This window comes from Tympanuchus pallidicinctus, unplaced genomic scaffold, assembly GCF_026119805.1.
Source record: "Tympanuchus pallidicinctus isolate F22 unplaced genomic scaffold, pur_lepc_1.0 scaffold9, whole genome shotgun sequence".
NCBI lineage: Eukaryota > Metazoa > Chordata > Aves > Galliformes > Phasianidae > Tympanuchus > Tympanuchus pallidicinctus.
The window spans coordinates 11,725,405-11,745,718 of NW_026294813.1; the positions used below are offsets into that span (position 1 = coordinate 11,725,405).

At 38.6% G+C, this 20,314-nt stretch overlaps 1 protein-coding gene across 6 annotated transcripts in view; it reads left to right on the top strand.

Moving 5' to 3' along the window:
* Positions 1 to 19,384, top strand: part of LIFR (LIF receptor subunit alpha) — a 92,756-nt gene extending 73,372 nt beyond the window's left edge. For all 6 annotated transcript variants that reach the window (XM_052670331.1, XM_052670332.1, XM_052670333.1 and 3 more), the window contains 10 exons: positions 1,490 to 1,655; positions 1,802 to 1,872; positions 2,296 to 2,509; positions 5,349 to 5,528; positions 7,062 to 7,163; positions 8,663 to 8,830; positions 9,449 to 9,610; positions 10,670 to 10,763; positions 11,314 to 11,392; positions 12,058 to 19,384. In XM_052670331.1, coding sequence (XP_052526291.1) covers positions 1,490 to 1,655; positions 1,802 to 1,872; positions 2,296 to 2,509; positions 5,349 to 5,528; positions 7,062 to 7,163; positions 8,663 to 8,830; positions 9,449 to 9,610; positions 10,670 to 10,763; positions 11,314 to 11,392; positions 12,058 to 12,696 — 1,875 coding nt within the window. In that variant the 3' untranslated portion in view covers positions 12,697 to 19,384. The remainder of the gene's footprint in view (positions 1 to 1,489; positions 1,656 to 1,801; positions 1,873 to 2,295; positions 2,510 to 5,348; positions 5,529 to 7,061; positions 7,164 to 8,662; positions 8,831 to 9,448; positions 9,611 to 10,669; positions 10,764 to 11,313; positions 11,393 to 12,057) is intronic.
* Positions 19,385 to 20,314: the final 930 nt, after the last annotated feature.

The window sequence follows — 20,314 nt, forward strand, 5'->3', positions numbered from 1 at the left end:
CTGAGGAATTAACTTGCTTTTAGATGTAAATAAAAGCTCTAACCAATGAGCTGTATTGGATTTTGGTGTTGTGGTTACAGATACCCTCACCCACAGTTGCTTGCATTTTCTGCTCCCAGCAGTAACTGCTTCTGCTGCAGTCAGGAGTGGAAACAAATATGTGAGCATTACCCACCCCCAGCTCAGCTTAAAATGCCAAAAAGTAGTTTTGCACAGTTGTCTAGCCTGAATTACACTGTTTGAAGCCTGGAGAACATAATTGCTTGTGAACGCTGCTACCAGGTCAGTAATCAGGGGCAGTGGAGGATGATAAAGTCATACACTGCCACAGCAGTTTGCTTCACTGCACCTGTATCAGTGCTCTCCCTTACAGATACTTGGAAACACAATGCACAACTTGGTAGAAGCTCTTAAGCATTGTCACATTGTCTTTGGTTGCTTAATAAAAAAGCTCAAAGAGTTCTCTGTAATAAAAAAGTAGCTGTGAAATTGCTATGGGTATTTACATGGCATTTTGAGGATGTTTTCAGAAGCTTTTCCATCCGTATGAGAGATTGTTGTCATTTTTATATTTTTCAAGTTGTCGTTTGGCTTTAAAAATGCACAATTAATTGCAGCTTGGAGTCACTGAGAGTCCAGTTTTGGCAGCTGTGATGCACATGTGTTATAATTAGATTCAGTAAAGCGCATTCCCATGCCTAGGTTTCATGTTGTTCTTTTTAAGTGGTTGTGAAACAGAAATACTCTATAGACTTATACCATTTTAATAACAGGAGAGACTAGTGCTGTAGTAAGAACTATGAACAGAAGTCATTTGGGTTTTACTTGGATATTGTCTTTTGAGGGGAAAACGTCTGTCTGGTATGGATGCTGAGTGATAAGCTTTTTCTCAGATGGACTGTCTTTAGCATGCCTTTGTGAATGTGTCTTAGGAGTAAGTCCTTTGTCTGCCCAGTCTGCTGTGCACAGTCATGATGGGAGTTCAGATTATGAGTACCAGAGACGAAGCCTTGGTGGAACTTGTGAGCTAATGTTTCACTGCTCATAGGAGAAGGGAGGAGCTAAAGAGGGTTGATGGAAGCAGCAGCCTGCTTTTGCCTGCAGAGCTTATCCTCTTGAAAGCTCACACTTCTAGGGAATAATTGCAGCAGACAGAGTGTATGTCATATTTTTGTGCCACATACAACTTCATTCAGACCTCTGAATTCTTTTCCTTTTCTAGCATGACTGCATAGGAAATATTTTTCAATATATATATTTTTTATACTCTCCAAGCATAGTCACATTCTCACACTGTTTCTTTGTATACTCCTTCTCTCCTTGGGAAGGCTGCCTTCTGTGAGACAAACAACAGCTATCTAGAATTTGACTGTAGCATTTTTCCAGTCTATATGGGAGAAAACACCACCTTTTTTAGGTGTTGACTTTCAGCAAATTATATATATATGTATTTTTATATAGCAAGTAAAATTCTATCAATGTTTAACAGCACAATGTCTCCATGCCTGGTGGGAAGTTCTCAACCTACACAGCTCAGCTGAATGCATTGCACCCATACACCAAATACCAGTTCAGGGTGCGCTGTTCAGCTGCTGACCACTTCTGGAGATGGAGTGACTGGAGTGGGACAGAGGAACACACAACATTGGAAGCCCGTAAGTTTATCTGTTTCTTTGATGATAAAGAGTGAACTTGTGAAGCTGTGTGCTTTTTAAATTTGCTGTCTAAAAAGCTAACTTTCTAATAGACGATAAATTGTGTACAGTGCAACTTGGAAAAAGAATCTCTTTCTTTATCTTAGCTCCTGCCAGAGGACCAGATATCTGGAGAGAGAGAAGTCCTTCTGGAAAAAGCCTGAGAATCTTCTGGAAGGTAGATAGGAAACCTAACGTTATAACATATGGTGTAATTTAAGCGTGAAAATCCATTTTCCTACAGATTTATAAATGAATGAAGTTGATAGTCAATAAATCAGATTGTTTTTCTTATCATTTTATAGAACCATCCATGGAAAAAATATTTTTCCCCAAATGGAAATTTACTGAAGTTGTATTTAAAATGTACAGTGAGAAGCATTTCACTTAAACAATTGAATTTTTAGTAAATCCCAGGTAGAAATGAAAAACTTTGAAACCTTTGTATTAACCTCCAAATTTACACTTGAGTTACTAAATTTTCTGCCTTTCCTGTGCATTCCTCAGACAAGACTGGGATGCTAGAATCATATTATCCTATGTCTTCTTTAACTTTCTTCCTCCGTATTTTTTTTTTAACGTTTTCTTTGTCTGTTCATAGCCCTTATCACTTTCTGAAGCCAATGGAAAAATTGTGTCTCATGAAGTGTCCTGCTACCTGCTAGAGGAATCACTGGAGTATAAAGAAGTCACGGAGCCCTCAAACAGTACTGAGATAAAACTTGGAAGAAATGACTGTGTAATTAGTGTTGTAGCCAAAAATCATGCAGGCTCATCTCCTCCTTCAAGGATAACAAGCGTGGAACTTCCAAGTGGTGAGTGCTCCCAGCAGAGAGCTTAGCACCTTTATACCTTGGGGAATATGTTGGCAAGTTTGATGATTGAAAAATGAGATGAAACACGCTTTGCTTGTTTGCATTTTGATTTTGTTTCTTTTTCCCATGCAATTCCACTGCATGGGGGAGGTAAAAAAAAAAAAAAGCTGCTTTGCTCTTAGGGTAGTGTTTTTCCAATTAATTATGCTCTCTACAAAAAAGGATGATAGTGTACAGCCTCTCTCACTATTGCTTTTCTAGAGACCTCCCAGGAGCAGCAAACACGAAGCTTCAAAGCATTAGCATGGTTCTCTGATGTTTAAGGAGCTCAGTTTATTTCTGTGCATTCTTTTTGAGATACCGAGAAGTGTTATGTGCTGAAGAGAATCAGAATAAATATTTGGAGGTGTTGTGTGCCTTTTTAGGAGAGGGATTGTTGGTTCAATGCTCCTGAGCTCTGCAGGAGAATATTAATTGGGCTGTCTGGTAAAATGCTGGCATCCTGACTGGGAGCTGGGGTTTGTAAAGAAGGTAGGACCTTAACTTCCTAATTAAAATACTGCCACTCTTGCTGTGGACTTTTATAAAGCAAAATAGCTGAGCCAGATAATGATTTTCTGCTCCTAACCTTGAGCTTGTGGAGCAGATGATATCGCACGTGGCTATTGACAGTCCATGCTTCCCTACGTACCAAGAGGAGTGTGATCTCCAAAGATTAAACTTTTGGCTCTTTTAGCTGTTTTTGTGTAAAGGATATACTGCTTCTCCTTCTCCACTGAGAGTGCAGGTACCACAGGTAACCACAGTCATCCTTCTTCCAACTCTGGCTCTGGTAAGAAAATGCCATCTCCTGCCAGGAAGATGCATGCCTTGAATGAGATCTGTGAGAGATGCAGTGAGAGAAAAATGCAAAAGGAAATAATAGCTCCTAATGTTTCTTGTGCTTCTCCAAAGCACCAACACCTAAAAATATTTTCTTATTCTGCTTCCTGAAGGGAAAAGTAATTGTAGAGTAGCTAAATGAATAAAAATGCTTTTATAGCTCTCTTCATGCAATACCAGCGCTAGACTCTAGTTGCTGGGGAGGTCGCTGTAATAGATTTGTGGTATGGGACAGCTGATGGCAGCTGGAGCTTTGCAGTCATTTGTAGCTTTCTCTTGCAATGAGTACTTGGGATGTCTGAGGTTCCCCTCAGTGTTACCCAACTTGCACTCCTTGAAGGTTTGCTCCCAAGCTGGTATAGGAATTGTCTGAGTCACTGACTAGAGTCATGAAAGATGACTCATTTACTGAACTGGATGACATTTCTACCCAAACATCTTTTCTAGCTGCTTCCTGTGTGCAATCTGTAAGTGCTTTCAGTGTCCATAAGAGAGCAGTGGCTCTGGGGCTTGAGATCTGTTGAGGTTTTAAGGAGCCCAAAAACACAAACAAAGGGTACTTTGCCTTAATTAATTTGTTGCTGTCTGTGAAAAGTGCTGTTCAGTGTTCAGGATGCATAATCTGGCTGTTACAGACTCTTCTTCTACAGCAGTGCTATAGTGCTTCTCCTGCTGTAGATTGCAGCTATAAATACATCAAAATGAGCAATACTACCCTGGGTGAAACTCTAATCTTCTGGCTCAGGAAATAATATTGAATATGGTGTATTTAAGCATTTTAGAGGGTATGTGCTCACTATAAAAATAGGAAATTTTCATGTCAGTAGGAAAATTAAAGCAGTCTAATTACAAATATGCTCTTCCAGCATCACAGAAGAGTCATTTCACTGAATGCATAGTACTTTTTGGGAAAAGATATTACAAGACTTCCGGAGTTGATTTGTCTTTGTTTAACCAGATGTGGCTTTTTTTGCCTAGCTAGGAAGCTAGAAAATGATTGTATACTTAGAGCTAAGCAGTCCTTCATCATTCACAGCATGTCTGTGAGAGTGAAGTTTTCACAACACTGCTTTTTAAAAACTGCCATTGCCCTTCAACCTTCCATGGTTTGTGGATTTAATGACATGAAATAATAGACTCAATAGGGAGCATAAATGAGAGTACTGAATAAGGAAAAACTCAAACTCTGAACTTGTTTTTGAAGATCAGTTGTGGGGCCACAGCTGTTGCGATGGCCTTTGGAAAACATCTCTTAGCTCTGCAGGGTCCCATCTGTCACCAGGGAGGGAAGTTGCAGGAATCAGAAGTTATTCTCAGATCTGATTTGTTCAGAGGCATCCAAACCTTTAAAAATCAGAAACAAGCAAACAAACAAAAAAAAGAACCAAAAGGCATTGCAGGTTTGTTTTGGTTTGTTGTTTTGTTGTTTGTTTTTTTTTTAATTTATTTACCCTTGGCAGCCTCGAATTTCTATGAAGTTCACCAAGGACTCAACTTCCATTGTTGATTCTCAGTGAAAAATAAAGGTCTGTGGTCAGGCGAGTGACAGCAAGACACTCTGACAGAAACACAAAGCAAACTGTTAGCTGAAATAACAGCAGGAATTTATAGCTGCAGGCTCCTGCCAAATTGGTGTCAAGTCAGATTTGAACCTGCCATCTGCTGTAAATCCATACCTTGAAAAAGTGCTTTTTTAGCCAGGTCTGAGCTGCAGTACTTCTCATCATCATACTTAAGACTTGCTGTGGGATTTGCTGCAGGCTACATCTGATTTCCAGCACTTGAGAAAGCATGGCTGAGTGTGCTGCTTTGAATTTCACAGTACCAGGAGTGTGTTTCTCATTGCTAGAAATCACTGCAGTTTATAAAACCTTTGTGCTGTGGCTGGAAGTCTTTCTTTCAGCTTTGACAGATAAGTGTCTGTCTCTGATGGATTTTTTTGTTGTCTTTGTTGCAGACAATGTCAAAACAGATCGAGCCGTGGCAATGGGGAATGGAATTTATATTTCTTGGAATTCGTACCCCAACATGACCTGTGGCTATATAGTAAAATGGTGTCATTCATCTGGGTCAGAACCCTGCAGTGTGGACTGGCAGAAATTTCCTTCAAATACAACAGATGCAGTGATAAAATCTGGTAAGTCAGAAATCAGTTGTTGAGTTTTTCTGGTTCAGAATGTGAGTAGGAAATGAAGTGAGAGCAGTACAATGCTATAGATCAAAGATTGTTGCTCTGTGCTTGTGTATGCTGACGAATTTCTCCTTGACATTGCATTTTTTTAAATTTCTTACACAGCCTTACCAAATTCAAATGCTAGTCATCACTAAATTATTATCATCGTGCATTTATTAGCTATTTTGAAATTACCTTTTCTAGCTACACCCAACAACATCCTGTCACAGTACAACACATAATGGTTCATCGAGCGTTCAGGAGTGTATTTGGATTCTGAACATAAAAGCACTGCTCAGGATGGGGGGAAGACTAATCCATTGTTTTTATATCAGGCAGATTTTTTTTTTATTTTTTTATTTTTAAAGTGCGACCTCCATGTGTTGGATCACTTTCTGCAATTAAAGTTCCAGGTCTCTAGGTGCTGGTGGGGAGATAGGGAAATGAGTTTCAGCTATTGTGAGACTGATAGAAGCAGAAAAGACCAAAGAAAGATGTAGGTTTTTTCTCTGCTCCCTATTTACTTTCTAGAAGCATTTGCTATATACAAAGCTCCCATTAAAGAAAATGATTTGAAACTGTATACATAAAAAAGTTGGGTGGGTGCAAATTTAGTAGGTGAGCTTTCCTACTTGCAGTGACAGTGCTGTCTTCATGTTATTTTTGTTTGTGCTGGCTAGCTCTTGCTTTTTCTAGGCAGACAATACTATGTCTGTCCTAAATGCACTGCTCAACTCCTGCTCTCTTTCCTGCGATGCTTTTTGAAGTGTGCTGTGAGAGTTTCCAGGCTGTGGGGGCTGGGCTCAAGCTGCCACATTTACCTCTGTGTTTGGTCCTTCCAGAAGAGTGTCTCCATCTGGACCTGAATCCACATGACTTCTGTAGTGGTCCACAGAGTCTGCTTGTTTAGGAAAAGATTAATTGAGGTTCTGCTTGAAAATACTGACCTGCAGAAATCACAGGAAGTTGTAAAATATTTATACAAGGTAGTATTAAGCATCTATCAAAGGCATACAAAGCATACAAGTTTGACTGTCTGGGTTTTGTAGAGTCATTTCAGACCTGGAGTTTCATTTCTAAAGTGTTTCAGAGTCTCTTTTGAGACCTCTCTGAATTTCTTTTGCACTATTGCTGCAGTAAGTCTGTGTATTTCAAAACACGTTTTTGTTTCCAAAGAGGAGTCAGGATCTACATGGCTGCTGTGAGAGGAAAGTAAAGTGATTGTTTCAGTAACTTTAGTTTGTATTTCCTCGTGGAAAAAGCAATTTATGCAATTTGAGTAGCTTATTTTGAATCTGTTTGTTTAGAAACAAAATTTTTCCAAGAGCAAGATTTGCTTACTGCTCCAAAACTGTGACTAACAATGTTTATATCTAATACTGCAGTCTGAGGCTGTCATTTTTTTAATACACATTTTTGTGAGTATGTGCATTGTGAAAATTAGAAGCATCAGTGTCCATTAGTGAAACCTTCTCACTTACAGTTTTTCTCTTGCAGCTCTGTTCAGACCTGGCGTGAGATACAACTTTTCACTGTATGGCTGCAAATCCAGTGGATATCAGTTACTGAAAAACATAACTGGGTATACAAAAGAGCTGCGTAAGTGTACTTTATCATTCAGGATCTTTGCAAAGTGAGTTTGAACTGTGTCTGCTTTTAGCTTGATGTTGGCAGAAGATTGACACTGAAATTGTCATACAGTGCTACTGACTTCTGCTTGTTCTCTGTGCGTAATTGTAATATATTTCTTGATCCACTCCAGTTCTCAGCATGCAACAACTCTATATCCTCCAGCTTGTATTGTGGCGTAGGGTTTGCCACCACAGAGCAGAAGTTTGCTTTATGGACAGTGTTCTTCAGTGTTGAAGGCACAGTTACAGTGTGAGCCTCATTGATGTGGTCCCTTCTGCAGGAGAGGGGTCAACTTGTCAAGTCAAAGCAAACTTCTGAGAACTGGATTCCTTGGCTACTGTCATAATGAATACCCTGTCATACTGAGTTTTCTCATTTCAGCTTCTTGGGGTGTGGACTAAGGCTGAGCTTACTTGCCTGGGGATGCACTAGTGGCTGAATGCCTTCTACTTCCAGGAGCCTGAATTTGTCGTTGTTCTTTACAATCACATCTTCTGTGTAGAATGTGACTACAGTTCCCATTTCACTTTGAAGTTTAGCGTGGTTTCTCCTGGAAGATTGTGCTTGGAAAACTGAGCTGCTGAACTGATCTGATCCCTTTGAAAAACTGTTGTTTATTGCATTGCTAAAGCTGAAGGTGAAATCGAGAGAATTTTTCCAGGAACTCATCTTTCATTCATTTGCATTTCTGCAAAAATAAAGAACAGTCTCCCAGAGGGTTTTTCAGTATGCATTCTCAGCAGAATTAGAAACTTCCAAGACAAATAGATAACAGCTTTGGATAATAAAAAACGCATTGGACATCGGAAAATAAGGATATTCATTTTGCTGAAGGTCATAGGTTTATTCTAAACATCAGATTTGCCTTTGGACAGGTAATCATCAAAGATGATAAAATCAAAGATGAAATAGATGCATTCTCAGACGTGAGTTCAGTGCTGATAGATAGTCTGACATCAGACTATGTCCTGTTACATGACCTTATACAACAGATGTTTTCAGTAGCTCTAGGAATTGGAGTATGGACCTGTGATGCCTGCTAAGGCTGTTCTTTTAAACTGAGATAGACTTCCATAATAGTAGTGTGAAGTTTGTTTAATTTGAAGACAAGCAATGCAATCACAAAGCTAAAGCCTTTACAAGCTTAATAGTTAATATGTTCTGAATGCAATCTTTCAGCATTTGTTATGTGAAGAAGGGTATGGATCTGCAAAAACACTACCTGAGAAGAGATTTTTCTCTCAGCTGGTGTTATTAGATAAAGTTGCAGTACTTAATATCAAAGAGACCAATGTACTTGTGTCTTTGTAGTGTCACCTGTTCAGTTTTTGAGAGTTAGGGAAAGATGTTCAGGAAAAGCTGAACATGCCAGCCCTGAAATTAAACTGATGCAACACTTGCATGGATTCAGCATTTAACTCTAGAATATTACTGACTATCTTCTTCTTTCTTAATTCTTCCTGCAGCTCCAAAACGTGCACCAAATTTTACTGTAGAAGAAACTTCTTCAGATTCGATATTGGTAAAGTGGGAAGACATGCCTATTGAAGATTGTCAGGGGTTTTTAGAAGGATATCGGCTTTCCTTCGCAAAAGGTGAAAAAGATTCCTTAAAGCCTAGGCTTCTGGAATCAGGTAAATCTATAGATTATCATTCCCTTGCTCAAGCTTTTTTTTTCTTTTTTTTTTCCCACTCATTTTAATTTCATTTTTAAAAAGAAAAGAGATCTTATAGTTCAGTTGCATTAGTCACTGATACTGTTGATAGTTGGCCCCTGATACGTAACAATGGCATTTGAAATATCAGCTCTTTGTTTGATTAGCATAGTTGTTCTTTAATATAAGGCAAAAGTTGGAGAACACCCAGGTTTGCTGAGGGCATAGAGCTGTACAGTGACTAAGTGTCAGTGAGACACACTGCCCTGTGTACAGATGTCTTAGGTGGAAGAGATGCAGGCAAACTTATGTGACTATGTAAACTTATGTGACATATTGCAAACACACCTCTGTACAGGTCTGTCTCTCACTGAATTAAGAGGACAAGCACAAGTGTAAAAAATTCAGCTAAATGCTGTGGTGTTTGCTGCCATACAGCGAAGTGTCATGACCAGGAATCTCTGCTTCAGTTTTGCTTAAAACAGAGGTCTCCTTGGGTTTAGTAAGCTGACTTAAAGAAAATCTTGCTGATGCTGAGGATGGCTCTCTGAATTCTTTTTTTTACAGTGCATGCTTTTCTTTCTTCTAAACAAACAGGAAATCCAGAACTTAAAGTTAAGAATATCACTGACTTAACGAAAAAGTCTTTGAAAATACTTGATCTTCAAGGCAAAACGAGTTACCAGCTGGATCTACAAGCCTACACTGCTGGTGGGTTGAGCCCTCCAAACAGCCTCTATGTGGTGACAAAGGAAGACTGTAAGTTGAACATCCCTATGCATTAATGTTAGTTACTCAGGGGCTATCCAGTGTATGTAAAATTGAGGTGTTTTGGTTGTGGTTTTTTTTTCCTGGTTACTTCAGATAGTCTATGCCTATTTTTTATTTATTTAGTACCTTAAAAAAAAAAAAAAAAAAAAAAAAACCACAAAAAAGAGAGAAGGACAAAAGAGAGAGAGAAAAGTCCTTTCTTATTACAGCTACCTTATAATTCAAGCTAATGTATGCAGAAGAAATAATTTATAAACTTTTATTATAGTATGGAGTCTTCTTTAGCAACTTGTTTTTCTCAGTTTTCCCATGAAGAATATCTATCTGTTAATACGTGATGGGAAGAAACACAGTGTGAAAATATTTACCCGTTTCAGAACTATAAACAGATGCCTTTCTGCTTTTAATTCAGTTTTATCAATCCCCTGACAGAAACAAACCCTAAAAGATAGTTAGAAAAAGTGATTGACTTTAGGTAACAAGAATTAAAAAAAAAAGTCATGTGAAAGGAAGATTGAACACTGGGGTGCAACAAAAATACATGAAAAATCGAATGTAAGGCTCTTAACATCAACAGAGAAAGGCAGAGGGAATGTATCAGAGAGCAACCCTGGGAATTAGAAACATTGTAAACCGTATAAAAGCCAGTGCAGCTTGTGCAGTGTTGTTTGCCTATAAGAGCTATTACCAGAGATTTGAAGAGCTCAAGTAACCTCAAAGTGCTGTTCCAGTGCCTACTGAGAACAGACATCGCAGTGGCAGTCAGTCTTGTGTTGCACCTTTGAGATTAAGCAAGCAGAGAGAAATAATTGGCTAATTTCTGTAGCTGTCACTGAATCAACTCTATTTATAGATTGACGTTTGATCTTCCTAAAAAGTTTATGGTATATGTTCTGAAGTTTATGGTATAGGTCACTGTTTATGGGCCACTGTTAGCTGAGTTTCTGTGTAGGTGAGAGACTCTATTCTGTGGGGCTGTTAGAAAAAGCATAAAGCTTGCTGGAAACTTTGGATATATTTAGTACCTTCTCTTTTTTTCTCCCCCAGCTGTAGGACTAATCATTGCAATTCTCGTCCCTGTGGCAGTGGTTGTTCTGCTTGGAGTGGTGGCGAGCATCTTTTGCTATAGGAAAAGGGAGTGGTAAATATCTGCATTCAATTCTGAACGTTTTTAAAATATATTTGCTTTAGCATCAGTGTTTTTGATTGTTTGAGTAATTCCTTGTTTTCTGCGAGTGCCCAAATAAGTTAGTGGGCTTTTACAGACCTTTGTGTAAAAGAAGTTGGCAAAATAATGTTTTAGAAGGTGAGGAAGAAATTAAGTTGGCAGTAAGTGAGAACTAGGGATACAAAAGGGTTTTACAGGAGCCTGTCTCCCAGTGAGCCCTGTTTATTAATCATTTTCCAAAGCATAATTTGTGAGCTATCCACAAACACTCAGATAGACATCCCACCTTCATGTTCTCATAAACATGGCATCACAAGTTCCCTAGTTTAAAAAAAGAAAAGGAAAACAGAATAGTTTACTGCTATTTCCATTAAATACTCAGAGAAAGTACAACATACTGAATCTTTGTACCAGATGTCTTCAGTATTCTGAAGTAAACTGAAATGTTCTGACCCCTTCAGTGTATTGGCAATGTGTTTCAGGGCTTGGTAACTTTGATAAGTTCTGTCTCTCCTCTTTAAAGGATCAAAGAAACATTTTATCCGGAGATCCCAAATCCTGAGAACAGTAAGGCACTGCAGTTTCAGAAGAACATTTGTGAGGTAACCTTGATTTTAAATCTGGCATTTTAAACTTCTAGAAGACACTGTGAGCAAATAAGTTTCTGTAGGCTTTGAGTCTTCTACTCTAGTTGTAGGATAACTCTGTGGCAAAGAGGAACATGGCAAGATGCTGTGTAACTTTTGTCCAACTACATCTGAAACTATAATGTTCAGGTAGATACGAAGTTTGAACTAGGAAAGAGCTGATGCATTTCTGTCCTGCCACATAATTAGTGAGTCTTAGTAGATGGCTGTGTTACTCCCACATAGTTATTATCTTTGCTATGCTGGTAGGGGAAGTAGAAAGTATGGTAACATATAGTGGGCCCCATAACTGGAATTGAGTGTAATATTTAGATAACCTTCTTGAATGGATTATAAAAAGCTGAGATTTGAGGAAACAGTTCTCAAACACTTACTGCAAGATTTGGAGTCTCTTTAAATTGGCTGAAATAGTTTTAACAAGAAGAGGAATGTGTGAGGAACCAGAAAATAAAAATCAAAGCATTTATTGATTGACTGATTGATTGATTGATTGATTGTACTAATAGCAATGGAATGAGTGCAAGACACAAGCCAGCATGCAGGTTTAATTTGGACAAGCTGTTATTGTCAGGGTTTCCATGTCTTTTAGCTTAGTCTCTGCCTTCTTTTTCTCACTTCAGGGGAATAAGTCACTTAAAACACTGGAAATGAATCCCTGTACCCCAAATAGTGTTGAAGTGGTGGAAACACAGTCTGCAGCTCCCAAAATTGAAGACACTGAGATGATGTCCGCAACAACAGACACCATTGTGCCTGAAGATGGATCTGACTCAGAAACAGAAAACCATGTGGTTGTGTCCTACTGCCCCCCTATCATTGAAGAGGAGATATCAAATCCCCCTATGGATGAACCTGTGGGGTTATCTCAGGTGGTTTACATTGACATCCAGTCAATGTATCAGCCTCAAATTAAACCAGAAGAGGAGTCAGAAATAGATTTAGTGACTACTGCGGGCTATAAGCCACAAATGCAGCTGCCTGTCAGTGCTCTGAAAATGGAAAGTCACTCACCTGCCGAGGAAGAATCAGATAAGACAGCAGGTTACAGACCTCAAGCAAACGCAAATGCCTGGAACATGGAAGCTCCAGACTCTCCTGGATCAGTTGAAAGCAACAATGAAAATGCATCTTTTGGGAGCCCATGCTCCATTAATTCCCGACAGTTTCTGCTTCCCCCAAAAGATGACGAAGACTCTCCCAAGCCCAGTAACACGGGGTGGTCCTTCACACACTTTTTTCAAAACAAGCCAAATGATTAACAGTGAGTTATCATTGCACCTGAACCTGCCTTCTAAATAAGCTCTTATTCCTGATGAAACAGGATGAAAAAAGTACAAAAAGCATGCGTTATTCTTGGAGACAGTCAGCAGAGGTTCTAGTAAGCTGAATGTTACCATGTTTAAGTTAATGAAAGTGTTGATGTTCCATTTTAATAGAGGCTGAGGCCAGAATTATAGCAATCTAGTTATTATTGTTGTAAAATATATTGGATATAAGAGGTATTGAGTTTAGATCTCCTGATAAACATAGTCAGAGAACTCTGCTTACCTTCAGTGTTTGAAGGCTAGTGTGATCTCATACAACTCACAACTTGGAAAGATTGCTTTGCTTTGTTGTAGTTGTTCTCAACCATGCATACTCAAATGATGTAGTCCCAACAGATACACTCACTTGAAGATTTCATTTACTGAAAACTTCAGCCTAATGTTTTATAAGGATATGGTTGGAAACTCTTGAGATCTTTTACCTAATGATGAACTAACAACAAATCAAAGTTCTACTTTTCTCCCATATGTCACTGTTTAACACTTTTGAAGCAATGGCCGTTCAAAGCTGTTGCTTCTTAACTAGACACTAGTTTCTGTACCTACTGTACAGTGTTTATTCAGTGTTTGACTCAGGGGTACAAACTTGGGGAAAAAAAAGTGTAACACTGATTTAAACCTCAACAAGAACTGCATGAAGTTTAAAAAACAAAACAAAACAAAACAAAACAAAACAAAAAAAAAAAAAAAAAGCAAACAAAAAAAAAACAACCATAGAATATTCTATACTTTTTCTGTCCTGTTAAGGAGTTATATTTCTTGATGTATTGCACTAATGCATTTTGTATTTTATAGTTTGAGCTCCAGACCTCCTGCCTCAACTCATACTCTATTCAATTCCCCCACAGTATTCAGGAGTCTTTGCATTATGCAGCAATGTAAGCCATGGGGAAATCTCTGACCACTAACACTAGTTGTCCAAGCCATTTGGCACCAGAAATCAGATGCAGTACTACAGCTCTGTGAGAACAAATTTCTCTTTGGATGGTCTTCATTATGTTAGTGTTGCTACCTGCTGCCTGGCTGTTCTCCACATTGTCCACCTGACAGGACCTTTTCCTACACATCCTATCTAGGAGTGCAAAGGGGGATTTCTGCAGTGGCAGAAACCTTAAGAGGTTTTAAGGCCACTAGTTCTACCTCTCCTTTACTAGACATGTGATGCAAAGATATCTTAAATGATGTAAATTTGTATGCTTAAAGAAATTTTCAGAACAATCATCTTTGAATTTTTTTTCATGTATGCATCTATAGGCAACTGTAATTGTAGTATTTCACTGTGCAAATTTCCAACTTCAGCACACTGAGTTTCACTAGCTTACAATACAAAGTACTTTCTAATTTACCTGTTCCATATTGTAAAACACAGTGAAGAGAGGTCAGATCTTTAAGCACTTGATCAAAAAGGGTTTTCATAAAGTCATAATCAAATCTTAGTGTAGATTTCAATTTCCTGAACCAGCTTGTGGCATTTGAAAATAAGATGAATGAGTAGATTTCAATCTGTGATTTCTAACATATAAGGAGGCTGGATTGACTAAGTTTTTAGCTATAATGGTGTGAGAACAGACCAGAAGGGTGGCTAAGCTTAGCAGATGTTTGGTCTACCGAACCACATGACCTGGCCATCAAAGTAAAACCAAGCATTAGGTTAAACCTAGTCACTGCAATGGGTGTTGCAGTTTCAGATACTGGCATGTCTCTGCCATCTCCATAGAATGAAAACACAGAGGGATTTCAAAACAGACAGAACACTAAAGGCAAAACACTAAGAAGCTTCCAAATCATCATCACTAACAACTGTATATGCCTTCTGGAAGAGTGAAATGTAAAGACAGTAAGTTTAGATGTGTTTGTGGGCCTGACAGAATACACGGTCTGTCTGAAGAATGGAAAGTGCAGATCAGGTTCTGCTCTAGAGGATGAATTTTGAAATGAACAGGGCTGCAAATGAAAAGTAAGGCAGTGTGAATAGCTGGTGTCCATCCGTCGACAGGCATCCCTACAAGAGAGCATTTCATGCCTAACGTATTACTGCTTGTTATTTAGTACACTAAATTAATACATAAAAGGAAGCAGTTCTATCTTTGTGCTTGATAGAGAGGCAGCGATTATGTCCTAATAGTAGCAGTATTTTCTTTCTATTCCAAAGCTCACAGTACCTTATTTAAAGCCTGTTTTTTTTTTTCACTCTAACGTTATTTTTTTGTTTTCTAATGCATTTTGTTCTAATAAATTTTAGATTATGCTTTTAACTGAAAGCAGAAGATGTTTAGAACGGAAGGCATGGGTAGTGTGGTTTATTACATTTTTGTTTAGTGGAGCAGTTTCTCAACACAGAGGAGCAATTACTGTTATATGAAGATCCGTAGGAAAAAGGAAAACTCTGTAGGGGAATTGCTGATCTCAGAGAATAATAGTGCTTTCTTATGACTGCATTTTGCAAGAAGCAACACCAAACCGAAGTTGTGGTTTTTAACTTGGCGGACTGGAAGCCAGGGTGAGCAGAGAGCTCTCAAAGCTCACAGGGAGCAACCTAGCACCTTTTGCAGTGCTCTCGAGGAGAATCAGTTCAACACAAATATCACATAGTCAAATTCTCTTTCATGTTGCTCTTAATTTTCAGTAAAGGCAAAATCCTTTATTTCACCATGATTAGGTGGTAGAGAGTTCCTTTAACATAGGGCTGTCTTTAATGAACCATAGCACTCTCACTTAATTATCCATTGCTATTTTTAATTTTTTTTAACTTTATTTGATTTGTGTCCTGATTCCCAGTATGTAGGCAGAAGAGTCCCATTAAGAACAGTGGCTTACTATATCTTTAATCTTGGTTTATAGCCCTGCAGAGGGGCTTCATCTGTACACTACCAGCGAGGACTCCTTTCCAATATCTGTCTTAAATCTTCTGCAGCAAATCCAAATACTGTATTAATGAGAGAATATGTGCTTATTTAGTGTCCATGTGAAGACACCCCTTGGTGTACCCCCTTGGCAGTAAGAGTAGACTTGCTTTTTGAGCCCAAGTGATTTGTTAAACCAATGAAGCATTTTTAAGAAAGTCATTCATACCAAGAGCACTTTCAAAGCATGGTGCTGTTTAACCTCTGGATGTATTGATGTCAATTGTAAGGCTGAAACTTTGGGATTCAAAGGAGATCAGACTCCTTGTACTTGTGCCTTTGGGCTTCCCAGTGAGTCTGTGTGGTCAAATTAGATGTGAGTGAAACCCCTTCTTGTTGTTTCTGAAAGATGTATTAAGAAACTAAATGTAATGCATTTTCATCATTTTCTGAAAGATCTTTTTCCTTTATTGAACATCTATTTTGTTTTAATTCTTTTGAATTTTTGTTTGTTTGTTTTTTTTTCCCTAGAATAAAAAATGTAAAAAGGGAAAAGAAAAAAATTCCAGAAGGGTTCCAAGTAGAAGAGCTTTTGTCCAAAACACTCCTAACTCAGTGCTTCAGTCCTCTGGTTGAATCAATGAACAGAGATGTAGGGTGCCAATGTCAAGCTGTTTCTTTCTGAAGCAAGTCACCAGTGTTGCTGCTTTTTATTTTGAGCCATGACTATAATATGTGACAGTTGGGTTTGTTTTTTGTTAAGATTTTTAGTACTGTTCATTTGATGCATGGAACATTGGTCATGTCTGATGTAACATCATGCACTCTTCTGTTCGACTTGTTCATTATTTTTGTTGTTCTGACTGACATACAGGAGCATACTTGGGATCTTGATTTTGTGTGTTAAATTCTGGAGTTGTAAATTTGAATGTGATATACCTCACAGAACTACTAGTAAATATTTCAACAAAACAGTAAGCTAATATTACAGATGGGCAGTGTATTATCTCCCCAGCTATGTGGAGGCTGCAAATGCAGACTTAGGACCTAATCAGTGGTATTTGCTGTTCTTGCTGACTCTATTATCCATAGTTGCTGCTTTCATGGGTAAATTGTTTCTCAAAGGAAATCAGCAGGCATTTAATCCATCACAACACAATTGGCAAATGCAACACATTTTTTTCACATTTGATTTATGAGGGGGACCAGAACTTTCCTTTGCTGGGCACAGGGCATCAGGGTGCTTCTGCTCAACTCAAGTTTCAGGCTGCTCTGAGGGGACACACAAAAGTCTCTTCTCTCCTTTTTTGTTTTTGACAAGTCCAACAGAATAAAGTTAGAGCTGAAGGCAGTGATATTGTCTCTTATAGTGTCCTCCACACTCAATTGAAGATAAATGGTAGCAAAATTGAGGGTAACTGGATTTGTTGGAGGGAGAAGATATTTGAATATCACTATAAAAAGGTGACGAGAAATTGTATCCTCTATTTTTAGACAATAATTTCTTTGTAAATAGCGTATTTGTACCTAGAAGTAGATAAAAATAGAGCAAAAGAATTTGAAATATGCAGGAAGAAAATGTGATATTTCAAGAATCAAGTTGCTAACAAGGCTCTGTACCATAAATCTATCAAAGACTTCCCCTGTAAATAGCATGCTTTGCTCTGCCACAGGCTTTGAAGAAGACTTCAAATCCAATGGCATCAGAATTTTTAACACTAAGTAAGGTCCTAACTTTTCATGCAAATGTGTGATAGCAGTATTATGTACCTAAGTGTGTATTGCCGTACGATTCCCAAAGCATGGTTTTTGAGAGCCCTGTCCTTGACTATATGCCTTAGGAGTGCATTTTCTCACAGGGGAAATTGGCTGCCATCTGCACTCCTCCCAGCATCCTGTGCAGAGTTCGTGCTGCTGTGCATTTAGCAGTGACTGATGTTTAGAGATGCTGTCAGCACATCTGCAGATTTGTTGTTGGATTCTTCTTTGAATTGGCATTAGCAAGCCGGGGAGGACATTCTTCGACCCCAAATGTTGCATACAGAGATTGAGGAACACTGGAGTGTTTAAAAGCTCATTTCCTCATGCCTCTCCTAAGTTTTTAAATATCTTCATAGAAGCTGGAAAACACTTTCTTCATAACAGTTTTTTTTCCCCTCCTCCATCATTTATATAACTCTGGATTTTCCCCAGTGTTTCTATGATAGTGTTTATTTCCTTTTTGCACATTATGCAAACAAACCTCAAATTATATTGGCAGGGTTTTCCATAACTTTACAAGTTGTCCCAGTGTGCATAACTATGCCTCCTTCTCCCCCCTCCCCCCCCAAAAAATGTCTATCAACTTCTTCTATCAACTTCTCTCACTTTTTCAACAAAAAAACTCTCCAGAAAATATGTGAGGACTGAGCTTCACCAGTGAGCTGGTCAGTGAGTAGGGTGCTGCAAGGGATTGAGTTAATCCCTTGCCAGTCTCACCTTCTCTTTGTGTCTCAGTGATGCCATGGTGAGCCAGAGCAATTAGCATCCTTATCTTTTACTGTGTTCCTTAACAGCATCTGTAGGGAGGATTTTGAACAGTCCCAAATCTGCTCTTCAGCTGGTGTTACTGGAAAGCAGGCTGCTGAAGACAGCTTCCACGAGCACTCTGCCAGCCACACATTTTGCAACTTGCAAATCGTAGTGCCCAGAGAGTAATGTTTAACCAGAGAATGCATAAAAATTGAAGGTTTTCATTTTCTTTAGTTGGGATGATAAAAATTCAAAAAGCTCCATGTGGGCAGAGTAAAACAGATGCTTGTAAAGTCTCATGCCTTTTAGTAGCAAAACAAATACAGATACGAAACAGTCCTTAAACTTCACCATGACATTGTTTCTTTAATGTGATTTAAAGTGGCTTAGGGTAAACAATACCCTAAGTAAGGTTTGTAGCCTGTCAGATGGCCAGAAAAGAAGGTAACTCTCATCTGAAACCCTACCTGATGATAATGGTAGTTTGAACTTCAGTCCAGCTGTGGCACAAAAAACAGCAGAACTGGTGGAGTCATGCAAGTCACCCAAAAATTTGTTGTATTCTAATGCTGTTACTTTTAAGATATATACTGTGAACAGGTTCAGTGGTTCAATGTTCTGGGTTTTTTTTAGATCTTTTTATACCGTCTTTTTACAGCATAAGTAATTTTTTTAGAGATGGTTTTGTGTTCTATTTTTACAAATATTTTAATGGACTTCTGTTAAATAGTAGTGAAATATTGTTTGCCAATTTGAAATGTTCATCTATAAAATTAGTCCTGAGAATAAATCAATGAATCAATAAATCATCCTGTCAAAACAGTCATCCTAATGCACTAAACCTAACCAGTCCTTTAACATAGCTCTATTGCTGAATGATACTGAAGTTCTCCAGCTTCCAAATCTATTACTCAAAAAAGATTTTCACAATTTAAAATAATCATACAGCACTTTAACAAAGTTGTAGTATACCAAGTAAAATAGTGATTCAACAGTGTGTATCAATGAGAAAATTTATTGGCTTAGCAATTAAACATGCATGCTTGAAAATGGAAGCATGGGATCACGATGGGGAAATAATATTCTGGTGAGCTAGATGACACGTGAAACTAACCTAAGACACCAACTTTGCAAATGTTTTAAAACTAGTTTGCTTGGCTGTTGTAATTCCTGTTATATTGCTTGTGTGTCTAAAAATATGCATGTATTTAACAATTTTACCATAGTATTGCCATGGAATTTAATAAATATATTTTCTTACGCTCTTACATGTTTTGATATTCTTTGCTTGCATGTTTATTCTTAAATAAGAGTTAAATTCTGCACATGCTTCAGTGTAAACAGAGTTATTTTAACTTTGTGCCAGAATAAATAACCTCAGGATCTGGCAAGCATTGCCTTGGCTTCTTGATCAGTAGAGTAATGCAAGTACTCTCTGATCTGCTTCTAAGCACAGCCTTTCATAGCATGTAAGTACAGCATACACTGAAGCTCTTTGGTTCATGTCATGCAATGTGAAGAGAAGAAGTGGGCTGCCTCCCTTACCTGTGTCTCCCTCAGATCATGGCTCTAACACCTGGGGGTTGAGATGTGATTCCAAAGCTGAGGGCTTCTAGATGTGAGGAGACAGAGCTCCTCACCACCCACACCAGAGCTGTGTGGTGGGCGTCCCTATTCCAGGACGCAGAATGTAGAGGCAGGAGGAAGTGGTCCAGAATGAGGATTGTGGGTTGGTTTGCCTCATGTAGGACACGTTCTCAAGATCTTGTAGTGGAACTGAGATGATCAGCCTCTATGGTGGCTTCATGGGCCCCAATACGGGCCTTACATTTGAAGATATTTATTTATGCCACAATGCTTGTTTGTTCTAGCGATATCCAGGGAATTTTGTGTCTCGTCTGGACTTATGAGGAACAGCTGAGGAAACTGCGATTGTTTAGACTGGAGGAGAGGAGGCTCAGGAGAGACCTTATTGCTCTCTGTAGCGATGTAGAAGTTGGCCTCTTCTCTGGTGTACTAGTGATTGATCTAAAGGGAATGGCCTTAAGACATGTCAAGGAGATTCAGATTGGATGCTAGGAAAAATTTTATCTCTGACAGAGGCTGGAATGAGCTACCCACAGAGATGGTTGAGTCACTGTCCTTGGAAGTGTTCAAGAAATGTTCAGATGTTGTACTAAGTGATATGGTTTAGTGGG